Genomic DNA, 21,368 nt, shown 5'->3' with positions numbered 1-21,368 from the left:
TTCATTTCATTTCTTGTATTATTCATCTCTGATTGTTTGTTATTTAATTCTTCTGGGTGTTTGTTCTTCTAGGTCTTTGTTCAACATTTCTTGCATCTTCTCGATCTTTGCCTCCATTCTTTTTCCGAGGTCCTGGATCATCTTCACTATCATTATTGTGAATTCTGTTTCTGGAGGTTTTCCTATCTCTGCTTCATTTAGTTGTTTTTCTGGGGTTTTATCTTGTTTCTTCAACTGGTACATAGCCCTCTGCCTTTTCATCTTGTCTGTCTTTCTGTGAATGTGGTTTTTGTTCCACAGGCTGCAGGATTGTAGTTCTTCTAGCTTCTTCTGTCTTCCCTCTGGTGGATGAGGCTATCTCGATCATATTATTTTAAAATAATATAAAAAATAATTATTATTAATAATAAAATAATAATTATTCTTAAATTATTTGAAAAAATAATTCAAAATTTGACTGAAAGATAGTGATCCCATGTTGGCTGTTGAAACAAGCATAATAGGCCTCTGACAGTAAGATTTTTGAAGACTGCTTACTCTAGATATATTTTGTGTTAATTTCAGTTTTTGTTGTTGTTAATGATGTTATCCTATATTATCCTTAGAACCTTCACACTATTTCAACCTCACCATCCTGAGGGCTTTATTGGTATTTGGATTTTTGACTAAGATTTGAAGGGGACTATATTCTAGCATTGGATTTCCATCATGAGCTTGTTTCTACAGGTATTTTAAGAGGAAGGGAAATAATTGGGTATTATAAAAAAACCTCTTTTATTCCCACATTTTATGGAATTTTTTTTTAAAAAGGTATGCCCTTCTCTAGATAATAGATGATGCAAAATTTCTAAGTTGCTTCATGCATGAAATTCTATTTCATGCCTAATTTAGCATGGCTAATTTTGATGCCAAGATTATTCTCCATCGCTGTATTCGTTCGTCTATAGCATTGTGTTTTTTTCTCCTCAAATTCTGAATTTCATCATTTGAGGATATAGTGATAGTCACTTCCATGGTTGGTATATAAACTTTTTTAAAATTAGTACAGTACACTGCACTGACGTTCAAGAATAAAACCGTTAGATGCAGTTGCCTCGAAGCATTTTGGGTAGTATTGTACAAGCTTCTCTTTCTCATCTTCCACTTTAAGTTCTTGCTGCTGTGGTAACAGTGGTTGTGGATCTCACTTGGGCCGCCATGTCATCTTGGACCTTGCCTCCAGCACATCACGGGAAAGAGATGACTCAGGGGACCTGTTGCTAGGTGATTTCAACTCTGCACATTCAGCCTTGAACCCCAGCGCATGAGGAGCCACAACTGCGGAGTCTGGCTTAGAAAGGACCGGCATGAAAAGCCTTTGCATGATGTGCCCAGCTCTCTGCTTTTCCCGTAACCCTCGTGGAGATTTGCTGAAAGCTCGGAGGAAGAATTGGGCCCATGTGCAGTGTGTGCTGTTTGCCAGCTAATTGTATAGCTGATTGAATGCTTATCCTGTCTGTTTGCTGTACTCTGGTGCCCAGAATAGCCTTGGGCGGGGTAGGGGATATTAGATTATTCATGTGCACTTTTGTCTGAACAAAAGATTAGGAAACTTAAAAAAAAAATGTGCGGGATGGCAAGAGCCATGTCCACGGGGGAGTCACTTCCTCTTTAGCTACTTAATTTCAAAACTCTTGGGATACGGAGCTTGCTTAAGTGTTCCAGTGACATTTGGGAAAGAATGTGGCCCTGTGGTGAAAGCCAGGACTGGGAATTCAGATTTCTGAATCATGTTCCCAGGAGCATGCAGGGGTCACCCAGTGACATGTGACGTGTCAGTGAAGCATCAGAATCCTAATTTCCCTATCTGTGAAATGGACATAAAAGGGGCTAACTCGATGTGGGTGAACTATTTAATATTTGCTGGGAACCAGCTTGCTCTAGTGACCTAGAAGCAACACAGACGGAGGTAGAGGTTGACCTCATTTCTATTTGTGGCTTTAGTGCCGACTCAATGAGAAACTTGTAGAAATCAGCTAATCTGGCTCTGGGTCTCCATGCAGTCAACGATGAAAATGAGAATTATAAAATCTTATCTGCACTGGGTCTCCTAGTGATACTGCCGATATTAACTAAGTACTAAAAATATGCCACCAAATGCGTTAGGGAGCTTTTCTGCTGATGTGCCTTTCGTATTTCCTTCGCATCTCATGCCAGGTTATTTGAGGATACTCAGTTCAGTGTTCACATTTTTTAGCCAGCGGTTCAATTCTATTTTGGGTAGAATTTTCCCACATCTCAATCAAAGGAGGAGGTTGATATGATGTCAGCGTACAATCCGTCTCCAGTGCCAGGATTTTGTATGTTTGTATCTGCTGTTATTTTAGGTTAAGAATGAATGAATGTATTTAAGTAGCTTTACATTTGAATAAGTCTTAGTCTGAGAATGTTTTTCTTTCCTGGGCCTCAGGGAGGATGAGCCAGTGTTCTGTGTCAAGTCCTGTGCTGGGCTCTGGGGAATAGTAGCATCTGTTCTTCCTGGTTGATCCCTAGATGCAGCTGGTCCAAAGGGCTGGGCCAAACTGCAGGGCTTAACTTTCTTTACTCCGTTTAGTATCTGATGGTCTCCTCTAGAGTTTGAAATCATCTCTTTCCCATTTATTCACACACTGTTTCTGGCTCCCTGCCTTTTACACTTCCAATGACTCCCACGATCTGTGGAGGTCCAGTGATTGGAGACTGAAGTTCAGAACCACGTTTCTGCATTTCAGAGAATGCAACAGACGCACCATTCACCAGCAAGTTCAGGGACTGGCTGAGTGGCTTGGAAAGAGGGATGACTCTGGAAGTTTGGGTTCTGTGTCCCTTCATTTATGCAACGTTGAACAACTTTAAGTAACTCTTGGTAATGTGCTGTTTGGGGTGGTAAATGTTTATGTGATGTAATGTATAGCTTGGCAGTTTATTTTTTACTTTGAACTAACATAACTGTAGGGAAAGTAAGGAATCCTGTCTGTAATCTCCGACATGCCTTCTGTTTTTGAAAATTGGCTAAAGATGTATTTAATCGACCCAATTTACATGGTGAGTTTGCACCGAAGTCCACAGACTGTGACGAGAATAGGTTTTCTTGAATTCCTGTCCTGGTTTTAGGCTGTTTCATACTGCCAGAAGGTGTGGCCGTCTTCCTCCATATCCTTAATCAGACCACTGGGTCACTGATGCTTGCAGAGGAAACTATTTCCAGTGTCAAACAGTAACGCCTCATCTCTTCACGTTCTTGTCCCCGTTGTATTTCTTCTTCTTAGTGTCTTGTGCTCACATGGCCTAGATCTCCGTTCTCTGACATCCAGCCTGAATTGTCTTTGCCTGTCTCTTCACACATTCTTTTTCCTTTCATCCTTCAAGGGCCATCTCAAAGCCAAAGTCCCAGCCACATGTGTGGACCCTAAATAACATTCATTATGTTAAGAATACATTTTATTTCTTTTTGCTCCACGAGGGCAGAGACCGTAATTAAACCTCGAGTCTACCTTTGCAAAAAAAACCCCAGTTTTTTAAGAGATGCTTATGCAAACCCATCGTCAGACTGTTCATTGCACAGAAAAGTCTCAGCATCTTGCACTGAAACTGCCACCGTGAGCTCTGCCTACACATCTCCTAAAGGGGGGCCTTGACTGATGTCTGATCACAGAATCTCAGCGCTGTGTCTGCCGACAAGAAGATCCCACTCATCAAATGAGGTTATAAGCCGTTCAGTGAAAAAAAAATCCCCAACTATCCATGATTTTATTTCCCCAACAAATTACTTAGCCTTTAGAATATAGTATATAGAAAGCATTGGACCAGGGATCACATATGAACATCCCTGCCCTCAAAAGAGCTAAAAAAGGGCAGAGAAAAGTCTCTGAGATGGGACGTAGATGGCAGCATCTTTTTTCGGATGCTCATGGTAGGCTGGCTGCTGGATGATGCTGAGTGAGGCTGATTTCTCTTCCCACCTGCCCTTGGGCTGACTTGCTCTTTCGTCCTCTGCAGGGAGAAAGAGGTCTCCCAGGGTTACAAGGTGTCATCGGGTTCCCGGGAATGCAAGGACCGGAGGGGCCGCAGGGACCACCAGGACAGAAGGTGAGCTTGGCTGTCGTGGGCGCAGGGGGTTGGGGGAGTGGACTTAAGATGATCTGTGTTGCTTTTGTGGTGAGTGGTCATTGTGGCATGTCTGTCTGTTCCAGGGTGACACCGGAGAACCAGGACTGCCAGGAACAAAAGGGACGAGAGTGAGTACGATTGTCATTCAATTGGTAATGACTGTGGGTGGAATCTGATACAGTGGGGCTTCCAGAGGGAGGGCTCTTTGCCCTCCCCACCCCCAGACAATCCCGAGGGGCATCCTATCCCCTCCTTCCTCTGTGCCCACCCCCTCCCTCTGCCTCTGTACTCGGAGCTCAGACAGCGTGTGTCCTGGGCACGAGGGCCCAGGATGGGTGGAACCCGTGTCCTCGACCTCCAGTCCTGCCCCTGGAGCTGCTCACTTCTTGTCCTCTGTACACGTGTTTTCTCTCCTCTCTCCTTCCTCAAGGATTCCTGTAGGCGTATTTAATTGTGGGAGGGGGGATGACACGCCTACAGGTCTTTGAAGAAAGATGTCTTCATTTAATGTGAAAAGTGGTAACGTGTTCAGAGCTGCATTCCCTCTTCCTTCTTCACGGTCTGCTTTCTTTGGTACTCCCGTTCCTGGGACATGCAAGCAGGGAGACCTTTGAAAGCAGAAAAATAGGAAGACCCTGTAAAATGTAAACATTTTAATTCTGTTACTGTTACTTAATGGAAAGGGGAGTGTGCCCGGTAACCTGTCTTCCTGGGTCTTTAGGGCAGAAGATAGGGGATAACATTGTAACTATCTGGGATGGAGAATATCTGGATTTCAGCCAGAAATAACTTTGATTTTCTTCCCTCAATGAACTGATTTATGCCATACACTCTACTTCCCAACTGTTTGAGATTCTAATGTAAATTTATCTATCTATCTACCACCTAGAAATTACAAAGGATGAAATGAGGGCAGAGTTATTTTGTGGGTGTGCAGCCTTGATTTAATCATCAGCTTTTGATGATGAAGAGTTGCTACTGAAACGCCAGGGCATCTGGCTCCCTGGGCTAGGCCCTAAGATGCCTCCCTGTCTGCTTAGGGTCGACGTTCCAAATGTCAATAATTAGGGTCCGACATCCTCAGCTAGGTGGATGCAAGTGGAAGGAAATGATGTTCTCCCACACTCAATGAAAACTTTTTCATCTCCATCCTTACAGGGACCCCCAGGAGCATCTGGTTACCCTGGAAACCCAGGACTTCCTGTATGTATATAAAAGGCACCTGCCTCCTTTATAAGATGTTTGATGTGAGTTATGGCAACATCAGTGATTTTTCTGATTTGGCTACTTGTTCACCTTGTTAATTGCAGGGTATTCCTGGCCAAGATGGTCCTCCGGGTCCCCCAGGTATCCCAGGATGCAACGGGACGAAGGTAAATTTAGAGCCGGGAGCCTCCCTGCCTGGTGTGTGTTCATCTAACTTTGCACCTGGAGAAGTCAGGCAAAGTTGTCCTGTGAACACAGTTTTAATTGCCACAGTTGGAAAGTTACCCGTCTTGCACCTTTCTTTATTTGGTGAGGAAACACAGTTTTCCCACGTTTAATGTTCAGGAAAGACATCATTGTGCCTTTCTATTTAGTAGACTTTGATTCTAAAATTGCCTTAACCACTACATTTCTCACCTATAATCTATTACTAAAGCAAATAAGAAAATGCTGTTATTAATTCTTGTCTCTATTAATTAAATTCTCAAATATTATATTTCTTCTATCATGAAGCAGCACTGAGCAATATAGCTTGTAACAATGTTTAGAAAATGATTTTCACCAACAAATGAAGCATGCCTGAAGGGTAGGACGGGGTAACGGATGGGAGCACGGCCTTTGAGAGTGACTGTCTGCTGTCCCCCCAGGGTGAGAGAGGGCCTCTGGGGCCTCCAGGTTTGCCTGGATTCGCTGGAAATCCCGTGAGTATTGGGCTGTTACGTAAGAATTTCTTCGGTGCTAACTTCTCTCTTCTCATTCCATTGCCTTTCTTTTCCTTTTTTTGCCCTCATATCATAATGCTAATGTTGTTTTGAGAAAAACAAAACTAATACCAACTTTTTCTTTTCTAGGGACCACCAGGGTTACCGGGAATGAAGGTACGCTATTTTATTTTACTGGATTCATTCCAGGCTTCTGTTTAAAACAGATGCCGTAAAAATAACTTTACTTTAAATCACTTTGGTTGATTGATTGCCTAGTAACCTATTTGTCTAAACTCTGCTACATTAAAAGAGTACTTAAGTCCTATACACAGACTTAAATTTTAGAATCTAAAGTGTCAACACGAGGCACAATTTCTTCCTAGGAAGTAAGCAGTGTTGGGAGGCATGGTGTGATGGGAAATATTAGTGATGGGATGTGAGTCCCTGATGCTCCTTGTCCAGAGCCATGGGTGGGGCTGTCAGCGGGACTCTGCAGAGAAATAGAACCAGTAGGACGTGCGTGGAGATGTTTGTGTATTATGTGTGTTCCATATGTATACAACATACACATATAAGGATACATAGAGTGAGTGAGAGAGGGAGATATAATTAAAATATATATAATATATTCTACATATTATATAATATATAATATAATACATTATTATATATCAATTATAGTATATGTTGATTTATATTATATAATATATATAGTGCACAATATTATATACTATAATATTTAATTATATTACATATTAATTTAATTATATATTTCAATATATAATATAATTAAAATATACTGAGATCAAATAAATTCCTTATTTTAAGGAGTTACGTGATTGTGGGAGCTGGCAAGTCCACAATCCGTGGGGCAAGGATGCAGGCTGGAGACCCAGGGAAGAGCGGTGGTCCAGTTCAAGGGCTGTCTGTAGGCAGAGTTCGCCTTCCTCACGGGAGTCTGTCTTTTTTCTCTTAAGGCCTTCAACCCATGGGGTGGGCCCCCCACTGTGGAAGGTCATCTGCTTTACTTCAAAGCTACTGATTTAAATGCCCATCTTATTTAAAAGTGCTTTCCCGTCAACCTCAGACTGGTGTGTAACCAAGGATCTGGGTACTGTAGCCACGTTGACACCTAAAACATATTCTCACTGTTTTTCCGAACCTGACTGTGCTGGGTCTTTTCTTGAAAGATAATCCTTCTGTTGTGAGGACAGCCTGTGGTCCCATAGCCTTTGGACCAGAGACCGGGCCCCTGTCTAGAACTCCTCCTGCCTGGGGGCCCGTCACGTGGAAGCGTCACACATCCTTCCGTTGAGCGGTCTACACGTTCTGTCCTGGTTGCAGCCCCTAATGCTGGTCATTAAGACATACGAACCCAGGAGATGGCCGGTCTGTTTATTCCAAGCTTAGACAGAGGCTAAATCCCAGACTTGGGCTAGTTCCACAACAGCAGTGCGTGCCTCTTACGCCATAGGTTTACATTCTCTTTACATAAATATCAGTATTTGTGACTTTATCTTATTTTTCATCCCTTAGGGGGATCCAGGTGAAATACTTGGCCATATACCAGGGACCCTGTTGAAAGGTGAAAGAGGATTTCCTGGACCCCCAGGAGCCCCTGTAAGCATTTGCTAAATAATTATGAGCACATGCTGAGTCTCCTCCTGGTTTGCATTTTAATTCTTTTCTTTCTCAATGAATTATAGGGTTCGCCAGGACTGCCAGGGCTGCAAGGTCCTGTTGGCCCCCCGGGATTCACTGGACCACCAGTAAGTTTAGGGGGAATATCCCTTAGAGGCATTCAGAGAACAACTGTGGCGAGGGGTGAAAGTACATAAAATGGAATGAAAACTTTACCCAGTGGTGATCTCTCTTAATTTGGATGTGAGAATGAGTGTCTATCTTTTTAAAAAAAATTTTATTGGAGTATGGTTGATTTACAGTGTTGTGTTAGTTTCAGGTGTACAGCAGAGTAAATCAGTTATACATACAAGTATATCCACTCTTTTTTTTAGATTCTTTTCCCATATAGGCCATTACAGAGTATTGAGTAGAGTTCCCTGTGCTCTACAGTAGGTGCTTATTAGTTATCTATTTGAGCTTCTATCTGAAGGGGTGTTTGATTGGCACTTATGGTCCACATATCCCCAGAGCTGTGGGAAAAGGATGATAATAGTACCTCATGCCGAGACATCCCACAGGGACAACATGTTGATTTTTCGTGGGGCTGCGTGGATGCAAGCGCATCCTATGAGGAGGGGATTCAGAGATGGACAAGGCAGGCCCTGGCCTGGACCTTCCCTTGTGGCAGTGCAGTCACAGCAGAGGGCCTGCTCTGTTGGGGGCTGTGGCCCCAGACCAGGCTGTGAAGAAGCTGCAGTGTCTTTGGGACAGAGACTAGAAACTGAGCATCAGAGAGAACCTCCCAGGAAGCTCTGCTGTGACATCAGCCGTGCCTCACAGCTGATAACCCTGAGGACCAGGGCGGCATCAGCCCCTTCACACATTTTTGGGGGCACAAGAGACTTAATATTAGCACTTATTTGTCGAGCGCCGTGTTTACTAGGAACGAATGATGTGCCTGGGTTTGCCATCCTCACTCTAGCCTGCCTGAGAATTCAGGCTTATTTTTTAAATTTACTCTTTTTTTAGGGTTCAAATCCAGCAATTCTTCTATCCGTTCCTGCAAGATGTAACCTCTTTTATATTCTTGTAACGGACCCGTTTTCATGAGGAGAGAATGACTAGTTTTTCCTTTTTAATGATTATAAAAAGCATTCTGAAATTTTGTTGCAAACACAGGAATTTTGGGGACTTCATACCATCTACCCGCTTAAAGAATTCATTTAACTTTTAAAGAGCAGCGGCAGTTTTCAAAGTGGACAAACGTTTCCACACTAGAAACGCTCAGGCTTGTCAAGGGTTTGGCTGGTTTCATCCACTGTCTGATAGCCCAACAGATGCTCAGATCAGTGGATTCCACAGGCCAACCCCTAAGATTTTGAAGGGTTTCCATCCCTGTTAATAATTGTCCTGAACTAATTTCTGGCTACTTTCAAAGTTTAACAGTTCTATAGCACAGGAAAAATATTTAACAAATAAATGATCACCTTAACCATGATATCTGAAGATAACGTCAGTACAAAGAAGCATTTAAAACTTACCAGGGTTGTGAACTGTATCTAATTAAAATGCTCTGTCCTACAGGGTCCCCCAGGCCCTCCTGGCCCTCCAGGTGAAAAGGTAAAGACTATTTTTCATTTGTCTTTCTTTGACATTGGTATAAGACTATCGTGACATTTCTGTAACTCATTGTTTACATCTCTGTAAAACGTTTTGGGAAATTATAATTTCTTTATCTATCTGTATATTTATCATCTGTCTAGTCACCTATCCATCAATCTATCTAACCTGTCTATCAGTTAATCTACTGATCTGTTGATCTGTCAGTCTGTTGATCTATTGAATCTTCCTTCCATCCATCCATTAGTTATGGAATCATTGATCTTTTCCTTAGTTTTTTAAAGCCAGAGTCTAAAAATCTTAAACTTTTTTTTTTTTTTTTTTTTTTTTTTTTTTGCTGTACGCGGGCCTCTCACTGCTGTGGCCTCTCCCGTTGCGGAGCACAGGCTCCGGACACACAGGCTCCGCGGCCATGGCTCGCGGGCCCAGCCGCTCCGCGGCATGTGGGATCTTCCGGGATCGGGGCACGAACCCGTGTCCCCTGCATCGGCAGGCGGACTCTCAACCACTGCGCCACCAGGGAAGCCCTAAAAATCTTAAACTTTTTAAAAAAGGTTTTTATAGGATTCTTTTCCAATAATACTTAAAAAAACCTTTTTATAGACATTGAATACAACACGATCACAACTTTCTTGAAAGGATTATGTCATTGTGAGATGAAGTTATTGCCTTAAACGTACCATCTTGTTGCATTTCACATCATGTTTGTTAGATGATTTTGAACAAAGTAAACAATGCTAATAACGGATTCTACTTTTTAATCAACAGGGGCAAATGGGCTTGAGTTTTCAGGGGCCAAAAGGTGACAAGGTGAGTGCTGTTTGCTTTGGGGAGTTTTCTTGGTTAAAATCCCAGTTCTAAGCATGATCAGGTTTCTGCCTCTGGACCTCCTCTTGGACGCTTATAACCGTGGATACCCTTCTCTGAATGTTCTTGAGTTAGTGTTTTCCCTGACGGCACGGCTAGAATTCACTGAGATGACTCTACATGGGGTCTGACCCACAGATGCAGAGGCAGGAATGCACAGGCCAGAACAGGCAGCCTCCTCCTGCTGAGAAAGGATGAGAGGCCGGCAGTGGGTCCCTGATGCTCTGGGGATCTCTCCACCACTTTTCCCTGGACCCGACCCAAGAAATGGGCACCAAGTGGCCATTCTTGGAATTGCGGCTGCACCTGGCCCAGGGCCCAGGTGCTCAAGCCGGTGTAGGTGACTGCCAGCCAGGTGTAGTGGAGGTCCGGGCAGAGGTGGATGAGCACTGGCCTCCTCTTCCCACCCCAGATTTCCACCCAGTCTTTTCATAAACCTCACAGTAAAGTGATTCTGCAGTTAATGCAGTTGAAGTTTTTGGACCTCCTCGTCGTGTGATGGCTGGGGTTCCCATATTTCCCGTTGTACCCAGCAGTTAGGATTCTGAGGAAGAGACCCCTGATGCTTCTTTTTGGTTTACGTAAAGAGACCTCCTTTCTTCCCAGGCGCTACTAGGCGGCTGGTGTGCCTTTCAAATGTGACAGACCAGCATATGTGTCCCGGCGTGTATACATGTGCTGTCTGTCTACGTGTGTGGTCTGTACATATATGCACGCATCCATCTGTCCTACAGATGTTCAAGTTCCGTGGTTATGGGGTGACCCCTGAGCGGGAAAGCCTTCTCCTGGCTTTATATCCTTAGAGGACCATCTTCCTTCTGAAGCTTAATTTTCTGCTGAGGCAAGGACAGTCTGGAACGGAGCACAATCACATTTTCAAAACAGATGTTCTCTTCTGGGCTTTTCCCTCCTCTGCGTTTCTCTTCCCTGTGTAATTACCTTTATGCCTAATTAATCCCAAGTGTTTGCATCCACAGGGTGATCAAGGGGTCAGTGGGCCCCCAGGAGTCCCAGGACAAGCTCAAGTTCGAGAGAAAGGAGAGTACGCTGCCAAAGGAGAGAAGGTGGGACAGACTTTGTCCCGTGAAGGCCGGCTTCCTAATTGTGGACAGATTCCAAGGCATAAAGAGAGACTGGGCCAAAATTCAGTTTCTCTGGTTATGTTCGCCCTGACCTGAAAACAGGTTTTTATAGACCACCCGTCCCATGAAAAGTGAGCTTCTTGAGGGCAGAGGCAGCTGGACCTGTGTTGGCACGAGACTAGTTTGAGGCTGACCCTCTTGTGTGAGGGTTTCTTAAATGCACCCAGGTGGGGAGGGGCGGCTGGGACACGGGAGGGAGAGAGCTGAGGGTGGAAGGAGGCTGCAGTTGCTGGGGGTCCGACGTATTAACTCCGCCCTTCTTACGTCCACAATCCAGTTGATGGCAGGAAGTGGATGCTGCAGACCAATGTGAATTTCTTGGTTACTATATCAGGAAAGGTGTTTTTTCCCCTTTTACCTGTTCCATGTAGCATATAAAAACTGATATAGCCACTAGACCGTGCTAATCTTTCTCTCTTTTGAAATTATTTTAGGGCCAAAAAGGTGAACCTGGATTTCAGGTAAGGACTGAAATCTTGTTTATCATCATTTTGTGGGAAAGACCATAATGTGTTCCACCTTCAGTGGAATGCTTACTTAATTTAATAGTTTATTTAAATATGCGAATGACTCTGACTCTTGCTCTTTTTGTCTTTTAGGGGATGCCAGGGGTTGGAGAGAAAGGTGAACCCGGAAAACCAGGACCCCGAGTAAGTGCTTTCAAAAGTCCTGTAGAGAATGGACTTGAGGTCACGGGGAGGGGGAAGGGTAAGCTGGGACAAAGCGAGAGAGTGTCATGGACATATATCCACTCCCAAATGTAAAATAGCTAGCTAGTGGGAAGCAGCCGCATAGCACAGGGAGATCAGCTCGGTGCTTTGTGACCACCTGGAGGGGTGGGATAGGGAGGGTGGGAGGGAGATGCAAGAGGGAGGAGATATGGGGACATATGTATATGTATAGCTGATTCACTTTGTTGTACAGCAGAAACTAACACACCATTGTAAAGCAATTATACTCCAACAGACATGTTTAAAAAGAAAAGTCCTCTTATTCCTGATGTGAAATAATTTCTCCTGCATTCCTAGAATCACAGGTTCATAGGAGCATAGACTGGAAGAGATTGTAGGGGTCTTTCCTCTGCTGAAGAGCCTTTCTGAAGCCTTGGGAGCAGGAATAAGGAGGTGGTCACCATTAGAAAGGCCCCCGGGAAGGCTGAGGCCCTTTGTTATTCAGATGATTCCTCCCCGCCCCCCCCCACCAGACAGTGCCCCCTGCCGGCCCCTCACTGAAAGCCACCTGTCCGCCTGCTCAGAGCAGCAGGCACCCCTCCCGGCCACCTCCCAAGCCCGCTGGGAGCTCCATCCAGAGCCCAGATGCTCAGGTGCTTCTCGCGCCCTGAGTGCAGTGACAGGAGACCCACCCACCTCCAGTAGCTGAGGCAGTTCAGTTTCTACCCTGAAACGATGCACGGAAACTTCTGTTAAAGTGAATCAGTGCTGTACCGTCTGCCAAATACTCACTTGCCGATAAGAAAACTTCTCTGGTGTAGACTCGGCTGCCAGGTGTAACGATGTCTTAGAAGATTTGGAGCTAATCAACCTCCAGCTTTTTAAATATTGAAAAGTCTTCTTCTATTGTTGTAACTCTTTTAGTTCATAGTTATTTAATGTATCTTCCATGATTTGTTACTGTAGCGTGGCCAACTCACCCAGAAGATTCATACAACATAGTAACTTGTATTTGATTTAGACCCTTGGTGTTAGAGCATGTTTATTATTATTATTTATGCACTACTAATATTTAAACCTTTATTGTACAGGGAAAACCAGGAAAAGATGGTGAAAAAGGAGAAAAAGGGAGTCTAGTAAGTATTTCTCTGTGATTTTGTAAAAGCAAGCTGTTGCCCTCACTTGCTGATGATTGCTGTTGCTTTCTGTTCCATTTTAGGGGTTTCCGGGGGATTCGGGGTACCCAGGACTCCAAGGCCGAGAGGGTTTAAAGGTAAATGGTGATCCTACTTTGAATTTTTGCCTTCATTTTGTTCAACCTAGAGTTTTTTTCTAGAATAAAGGACCATGCACTCAAAGAATACAACTTATGTATGCTCCATGTGAGATAAAACACAACCTAGTGGTTCTATTTTGTGCATAAATTTTTAAAGAAAAAAATATAAAATGTTCCACTCATTTAAGTTTTTATGTGTTTTTTGTAGTAGATAAATTTTCCCTGATTATGAAACAAAGAAAATGCAGAAACATATAGAGGAGAAAAGAAAGCCTGTGTAATTTTTCTATTACCCACTCAGAAATGGTCAGAATTAATACACACACATACATGAGATTTTAAAAAAATGGTATTGCATGATATATCTTGCTTTTTCTCTTAATGACATAACGAGGATATATTTCAACATCCGTAAATGTGGTTATACATCAACACTTATGGTATCCATACCTTTTACTGCATGTTACGTAGATCGTTAACACATTTTTCTCATTATAAATATCTTTATCCACTTGTCTCATCATCTCCCATCATAAATTCCTAAAAAGTATAATTTGGGGGTTAATGTTTAGACCCTTTTTTGGGGAAGCTTTTGTCATACGCAATAAAATTGCCCCCAGAATTGCACTTCCATCACCCTGGGACCCTTTCATTTGTCAACTGTTTGTTATGAAACTTTAAAAAGTATTTGCCAATTGGATACTCAGAGAAAACTCATTGTTGGTTTATTTTTCTCTTTTAATCATGAGACTAGGTAATGTAAACCTCTACTAAAATAAGAAATGGATTTGAAACATTCATCTTTAACAGTAGGGAGAGGACCTCAGGGTTGGTTTATCAACACCAGTGACAAAGGGAGAAATCCTTTTCTAAGACTGTAACTTTATGAGAAAGTCAATTCTTGTAGATTGTAAAAGGTAAATATGTTTCGAATATATTAGCTAAGATTTTTTTAAAGCTCCCATAGATATTTCTAAAATCTCTTCTTTTATTCAAATTAGAAAAATCAAAACATCTAATTCTGGTTTAACACCTGACTTTAAATACCGCAAAAAAAGTGTTTAAAAGTGTTGTTATGATACTTATATAAGAACATTAGATACAAAAGGATTGATTTCTTTGAGATTTTCATCTAATAGGAGTTAAATTAAGCCTCAAAGTGATGAGAATTTATCCATCCAATGTTTTCAAGTCACGCTGGATTTTAAGGGGAAAGAAAAATCCATAAGTATCCTTTTATTATGACTTCCAATGCAGGGTTAGACAGTCTTACACCAAAATCCTCAAATAAAATGATTTCTTTTAAGAAAATACTTTTAGCCACCCTAAGCTTTCATATCATTTTATTTCATTTATTTTTTTTATTGTATTGAAAAACTACTGTACGGGATTTCCTGGGCAGTCCAGTAGTTAAGACTCCACGCTTCCACTGCAGGGGGCATGGGTTTGATCCCTGGCTGGGGAACTAAGACCCTGTATGCTGCAAGGTATGGCCAAAAATAAAAGAAAAAAAACAAAGAAGAAAAACCACCATATACGAATTCAACTTGCAGATGATTCTGTTGAGGGTCTCTGAGAAGCATGAGTTCTTTTGTAACGTGAATCATTAGCCTTCCATTTATGTTTTGTAGAAGTCTCAATTTTCGGATGTCACACTTACGCGAAGCAAGGGGAGATGTATGGATTTTGGTTGTAATAGACTAATCACAGTGAGAAGTTCTAAGGAGAGGACAATCCTGTTAGTGTACAGTGGGCACAGTCTAGTTTTCTAGGAAAAAAAAGTTCAGCCCTGCTGCTGGCAAGGCAACCTTTATCATTAAAAAATACAAGTAAAGTTATTTTTCTTTTGTAGGGAGACAAAGGTGAAGCAGGCCCTCCTGGCCCACCTGGAATTGTGAGTAACAGTGACATTTGCTGTCTGTGAGATCGTTTGAAAAGAGGGAAAGAGAGAGACGGGCTGGCCTATCACCTAGGCCACATGCTCCATGGTGTTCCTAGAATGATGTTTTGATGTAGGGGGTACACAGAATTTGAACTGATCGTTTATATTCTGTATCGTGTGGCATTTGGTATTTACTTGTTACTGTATTTGGACAATTGCTGCATATCTTTTTCCACTAAAATTAAAAGACTTGCACGTGGATGAGAGTATTAGCAACACATTTTGAAACGTAAAAGAATAATGGTCTGTTAAGGAAAATGCTACTCAGAGAAACAGATCATCCATGATCTGACTGTCTCAGCAAAACAGTTTTTATTTTTTGCAAATAACTTTTGACTCCTTGTCCGTATACCTATTTTTATATACTCGCAATCCAATGTACGTAACATTTTTTCTTTTTAAAAATGAACATTCTTCACGTTTTCAAGTTATCTTCAAATGGTCATTTTCAGAGCACTGTGCGATAATTGTTGTAACCATTTTGCCCCAATTCTTTTTGGAAACAGTGAAATATGACCATTCTCTTGTTTGCTGCCCTCTTGCCTGGGTACAGCGTGGTAGTGAATGTTTGTACGTGCCTGTGTGTGTCTGTGTGTGTTAGGTGTGGGATTTGACTAATCCTTCCTTAGGCTGCATTTCCAGAAATAGGATTACCAGATCAAAGTATTATGGGACCTCCTTATGCTTTTAACACTGTCATACGATAGATGATTCCATTTCCCATATTCCTAATCCAGCAGCTGCCTTTGAATAATCTTTTTTTACCTTAACCTCATCAGCAGACCTTAATAATACCCATCATTTAATTGCTACAGAGGAATTACATCTTAAGGGTAATAGGCAATATTTGGTAGGGTCCTTGCCTTCGAATTTCAGCAACTCAGAATTGGGGTGAACTGGTTCACCCCTTTTTAGTGAGGGCCACAGTGCCTTCTTCTTGCCCCATATTATGAGGACCTTAAAGAAGTCCCCACTTTTGACCATTTAAAACAGTGAAGCAGAAAACCTCTTCCAATAAAACAAATTGGAGTGTTCCTGTTACATATTGCCTGAGGAAATGTAAGGCAGTTTTTCAGATAATACTCTTTCAAGAAGACTATTCTTCTTACAGCTTGCATGGACTTTTGAGAAATTCCATACCCAAACCTCAGAACTAATGTTTCTAACTTGACTTCATTGGTAAAGCTCCTGCCAAGCAGATGATTACAAAAGGTAGCAGAGCTGCCTGGCGAAGTTCTCTGCGAGGAGGGCGATACCGAATATCCATGGGGGGAGTATCCCTCCCCCACTCTCTTCCCCTCCCTCTCCCCGCCCCTTCCTCTTCCACCACTATTTCTTCTTTACTTTCACATGTCTTGAAATAATACAAAATGTGTTTATTTCTTCATCTGTGCTATAATATACAGCACAGTCCCCTGCCATGCCATGCGATGATCTTCTCTTCTGTAATTCAGGTTATCGGCACAGGGCCCTTGGGAGAGAAAGGAGAGCGGGGGTACCCAGGGGCTCCAGGGTTGAAAGGGGAGCCGGGCCTCAAAGGTAAGATCCTTCCCTCTTTCTTTCCCTCCTTCTCCCTCCTCCCTTCTTTTCTCTCGTCCTTTCTTTTTTCCATCTTCGTCCTGCACTCGTGCATGTTTTGATAACACCTGAGCGCCATGCAGGACCGTGCGGTGACCGAATGCTATTCAAGTTCATCTTCTGCAACCCCGCTGGGTTTCCAGGAGCCCATCTCCCTGCATCTCTGCAGTGTCAGGGGCGCGGCATCTCCCCAAGTTCATAGCTCCCTGTCCCCGGGACCATGGGTACCCACGAGCACAGAAGTTCACAACATAAACCACAAGTGAAACAGGCTCAGTTTGTCCCACTCTCTCTTCCTCCTTTTAGGTTTCCCAGGAATACAAGGCCCGCCAGGCCCGCCAGGTGAGCATCCTGAAATTATTTTTTTAGAGTATTTGTACACCTTCTACACGGTTTCTATTCTAAACATGTTTATCCCCTGCATTAGTTAGATACTTGCATACAGTGGCTAGCAATTTTGTTACACGTTTTTCTAGCTCTGAAAACAACCTGTGCTCCTAGGACAGTGTTTATTTTGTAAATGACAGGTTGACATGTAGTTATAAACATGTATTTCATGTATATAAACTTCTTACGTCTCTCGTCAAGTTACCCTGTCTCCCTGCCTCTGATCTAAGCCCCTGCATTTCAGCCTCCTTCCGGCTGCTCCCAGGGGCACCGTCGGCCTTTCGGAAAACCTCCCCCCGCACCCCAACATTGTTGCTCTCTCTTGCCCTGTCTGGAATTGCCTTTGTTTCTCGGCTTGATACCAGACTCAAGGCTGAAACCTCTTCTAACTAATCTAATCACCTCTAATCTTGCTTCTCGGTGGACTCCTGAGTCACTGAGCTTATACTAAGTCTGCAGCTGTTTTGTGCTAGTTTTGCATTTCTAACGGATTGTGTAATCAGAGGCTGGGAGTCGCACTTCTCTGTATGTGCAGATGCCTGTCTGTATGCACTGCAGGCATGTAATCCCAGGTCCTAGAGCAGAGGTAACAAGTGCTCGGCTCGAAACCCTCGGGTGCCCTGGAATCGACGCCACACGAAGTGCTCACAGTTCTTACTGAAGGTTTTGGTTTTGTCTGGTTTTATTTTTAATTTTTATTTCTTATTCTTTTTATCAGTTTCTTTTTTCCCTTCCTGACAGTTCTTAAGTTTTAAGTCCCCCCAGAGCCCCTTCCTTTGTTTTTGCTGGAACAGACAACACCCGGACAACCCAGCCCCACTGTCTAAGGTTCGCAGCAGCCGTGGCTCAAGGCCGCCTTCGCTGCCCTGCGTACCTCCTTTCTGCTAAAATTTTGGCATCTGCCCTTAAACTCCTCCCTTTTCCCTCTTTTCCATCACTCTCCTCTCCTTGGTTGTAAAGCTTGCTGGACCTTCCAGCTGTTCTCGTGAACATGTTACTTCACGTCTCCTGGCAGCGTTTGCATTTCTACTTGCTAACACCTCCTATCTGACCCCGTTAGTGTCTTAAGCCGTGGTTTTTAGAAACTTGGAAGTTTCTCTGGCCTTGTATGCCCCCAGTCCAGCTCCCACCCCCTGCTGACTGCGGAGGCCCTCGGCCTCGGGTCCCGCCTCCCTGCCTCTCTGAGGGTCATCCTTCATCCTTCCTTTGCTTCTCCCACACCAGTTCTGGGGCTGGGGCCCACGCGGACGGCCTCCAGTTCTTTTACGTGCTGTGCTTGCGGGTTCAGCGACTTCCAGCCTCTCACCTGGGACTCAAGTCCACGTCTGGGGTTTGGGGGTCTGTCCGTCCTTCCTCAGGGCTCCTTCCGCCCTGACTCGTCCCGGGTCACCTCACCCGTCTGTTTTCACGCCCCTGCACCTGTCGGCCGGATGCTGGGACCAGAGGCCAGCTCTCTGCTCTCCGGGGCACAAAGTCACTTCACCTGCAGCCTACTGGACCGTTGTGTCTCAAGCACTAGGTCAAAACCCTTCTCGGTTGTCACAGGGCCGTACGATCTCGTCCCCTCCAAACTCACAGTGGCTTAACTCGCCTTCCCGTGCTCAGCTCTGATCTCCACCTTGACTTTGCGCTCTTGCCCAGGGCTGTCTTCCTTGTCCTGACTCTGCTCTTTAGCTGGTTCCAACACACTTCCACCTACTTTGCCTCCTGTCCACGTCTGCTTTGTTTAAGGACATTTCTTACGCCTTTCTTTATTCTCTAAGCAGAAATGGAAAGTACTCTCTCTAACCTACTGGGGACATTGTTTGCACTGAAGGAAATCCACAGATGTTAATGTCTACACCATGAGCCCCTTTTCCTTGCAGTTGCTTTGTAGGGAGCCTTTGCCCAACAGCATTTACGTGGTGAGAAGCTAATGCAGTTTCTCACTTGTCCAGAGCAGTTCCCCTTTCAGCCATGGTCATTTTCCCGTGAACAGAGTGACCACAACCAGTGTGTGCTGTCGGCATGACACTTGGTGTTGTGCTGTGTCCATGAGTTCTGTTCTGGTTTCAGGCTTCCCGATACCAGGGCTGACTGGTGCCCCCGGCTTCCCCGGTGAAAGAGGAGAGAAAGGTGACCAGGGCTTGCCAGGCGTGTCCTTGCCCGGACCAGGTGGAAGGGATGGGCTACCGGGCCCCCCTGGGCCCCCCGGCCCCCCTGGGCAGCCAGGCCACACAAGTGAGTTCCCTCTGGGTCCGTTTCGCGTGGTGTCCTGTCCAGGACAGATGGGGGGCTGGGCTGGGGAAGGTGTAGTGCCAGAGGCTGGGTGTCCAGCGACATGAATTGTTCGTATCTCACTTAGTTGTCTTTGCAAAGTTAGTCACTGCAGAAAGGAAGAGTGAACATAAACTAATGAAACTGGTTTAGAGGAATAGGGGCCAACCTAACCAGCATCTAAAGTTAGAAAGCAAACCAGTTGGGTTGTAGGGTTCTTACTGGGAAAGGAATGCATTCTGCTCATCTAGAGACACAAGCTGGTACTAAGACACACACACACACACACACACACACACAAACACACACAGAGAAGGGACTGCTTTGTCTGTAAGTGACTTAAAATCTGAACGGTAGTTTACCTGGATTTTTCTTGTCTGCCCACCATCAAAGCTGAGCACAGAACAGGAACCTCTTGATTCAGTGAAGGAGGCTCTGTGACTCCAAAGTAATAGCAATGCAAAATAAAAGAAACTTTGAGGGGATTTAAACTAATCGCTCCAGTGGGCGTAAGTTCAGACCTCCAGTGTGTGCTCAGCCGAACGTCTGAGGCACGGGTCCTGTGTGCGTTATGGGAAGGGGGTCTCCGTGCTGTAGGTGCCGGGTGGCTTATTTGCTGGAATGCAGACCCATCTCCATGAAAGGACTTCTCACGGATGAAGCTACGTAGGGAGGCCAGATATGGACTGGATGGAACAAGGGATTCCAGATGTGAAGCTTCACTGGGAACAGATCAGCGTGAATTTCCTCAGACCTGTTGTTCATTCCTTGGTCACTTACTCGTTCAACAAACATTGGCGTGCGTACAATACGCCAGGTGCTGCCCTAAGACCTGTGACAAAGCCCACAAAACAATCCTGTCCTCCTGGGGCGTGCATTCTGAGACAGAAATCAAGTAAATAAGTATCAGTAGATTATGTGGTAGCAGAGGTGACAAATACAGGAGGAAAGGAAGCCGGGAGGGGAAGACACAGGTCTGGGCCGTGCGTGGGTTCTAGCTTTAATAAGAGTGATCGGCAAAGACCCTGGCGAGAGAGCCAACCCTGGGGAGATCTAGAACCTTTTTTTCATATCCGCAGTTTGCCAGTTCTGAAATGCGAACAAATCTCATGGAAAGACTTGAACTTCTCCCTGCTGTGACTTGTGTAGGATGTGTCGGCTGAATACGTTGCGATAGGTGCCCTCCAGGTTTCCGGGTTGCCCTGGAACAGTCTGTGCAAATTAGGTGATTCACAGTCACAGCGTGCAGAGTGATCATTTATCAGTGAGATTTTTACACACATTTACAGTGCATGTTAAAGAGGCTGCATCTTAATGGATCGCCACCTTGGGACGCTTCGATTGCTCATTACCCAGGGAGTGTGGAGCCGCCTACAGCCCTATCCGCTCCTGGGCTCTGGTCCCGTGTGGCTGCAACTCTCCCCGCCCTTGACGGCCGAGCCTCCCTGAGCCGACCGTGTAAACGTCGAACCTGAACTTGCCCTTCAAAACTCCTCAGACACATCCCTGTATTCTTGCTTTAGACTTAAAATTATTTAAAATTCTTTTTGATGAGGATGGTAACTTGCCTTCCTACCAGGGGTGTGTAGGGATTCTGATGGAGAGGAGGCTGGCAGGAGGTGTGTTCTGGAAAAGTAATAATTTTACGCCTGTCAGTGTTCACACACCTGTGTTTCCAGAATCGGGGAGTCCAGCCACCTCGGCTTGCAGGGCTGGGAATGAGTTCTTCGCAGGCAAGGAATTTAGAGAAGCTTTTTGAAGCATAAAAATGACTCCACTCTGTTCAAGACAAATGGGGTCACCAGGGAGCCGGCCGGAGCCAGAGGACCCAGGGCAGAGATAAGGCCACCCCAGGGTTCCTCCTCACCTGTGCTTTATTCAGAGACGCTCCCAGGAAACAAGCAAACAAAAAGCCCCTGGACTTCATTTCTTACACACTTGAAACTTTTTCCTCTGAGCTCTAAACAA

At 44.4% G+C, this 21,368-nt stretch overlaps 2 protein-coding genes across 2 annotated transcripts in view; one reads left to right on the top strand and one right to left on the bottom strand.

Annotated features, from left to right (window-relative positions):
- The window catches only part of COL4A2 (collagen type IV alpha 2 chain), a 635,121-nt gene that overhangs the window by 264,869 nt on the left and 348,884 nt on the right, over positions 1-21,368 (bottom strand). The gene's annotated exons all lie outside the window — the stretch shown is intronic.
- COL4A1 (collagen type IV alpha 1 chain) overlaps positions 1-21,368 on the top strand; it is a 148,055-nt gene that overhangs the window by 86,799 nt on the left and 39,888 nt on the right. The window contains exons 3-21 of the mRNA XM_060080230.1: positions 4,018-4,107; positions 4,212-4,256; positions 5,287-5,331; positions 5,439-5,501; positions 5,982-6,035; positions 6,186-6,212; positions 7,575-7,658; positions 7,745-7,807; positions 9,246-9,281; positions 10,050-10,091; positions 11,126-11,212; positions 11,725-11,751; positions 11,890-11,940; positions 13,053-13,097; positions 13,181-13,234; positions 15,090-15,131; positions 16,634-16,718; positions 17,064-17,099; positions 19,200-19,364. Of these exons, the coding sequence (XP_059936213.1) occupies positions 4,018-4,107; positions 4,212-4,256; positions 5,287-5,331; positions 5,439-5,501; positions 5,982-6,035; positions 6,186-6,212; positions 7,575-7,658; positions 7,745-7,807; positions 9,246-9,281; positions 10,050-10,091; positions 11,126-11,212; positions 11,725-11,751; positions 11,890-11,940; positions 13,053-13,097; positions 13,181-13,234; positions 15,090-15,131; positions 16,634-16,718; positions 17,064-17,099; positions 19,200-19,364 (1,141 nt within the window). The remainder of the gene's footprint in view (positions 1-4,017; positions 4,108-4,211; positions 4,257-5,286; positions 5,332-5,438; positions 5,502-5,981; positions 6,036-6,185; positions 6,213-7,574; positions 7,659-7,744; positions 7,808-9,245; positions 9,282-10,049; positions 10,092-11,125; positions 11,213-11,724; positions 11,752-11,889; positions 11,941-13,052; positions 13,098-13,180; positions 13,235-15,089; positions 15,132-16,633; positions 16,719-17,063; positions 17,100-19,199; positions 19,365-21,368) is intronic.

The sequence above is a fragment of the Mesoplodon densirostris genome, chromosome 17 (genome assembly GCF_025265405.1).
Source record: "Mesoplodon densirostris isolate mMesDen1 chromosome 17, mMesDen1 primary haplotype, whole genome shotgun sequence".
Classification (NCBI taxonomy): Eukaryota; Metazoa; Chordata; class Mammalia; order Artiodactyla; family Ziphiidae; genus Mesoplodon; species Mesoplodon densirostris.
The sequence above is the reverse complement of the archived record's forward strand: the minus strand, read 5'-3'. Positions and strand labels throughout refer to the sequence as shown.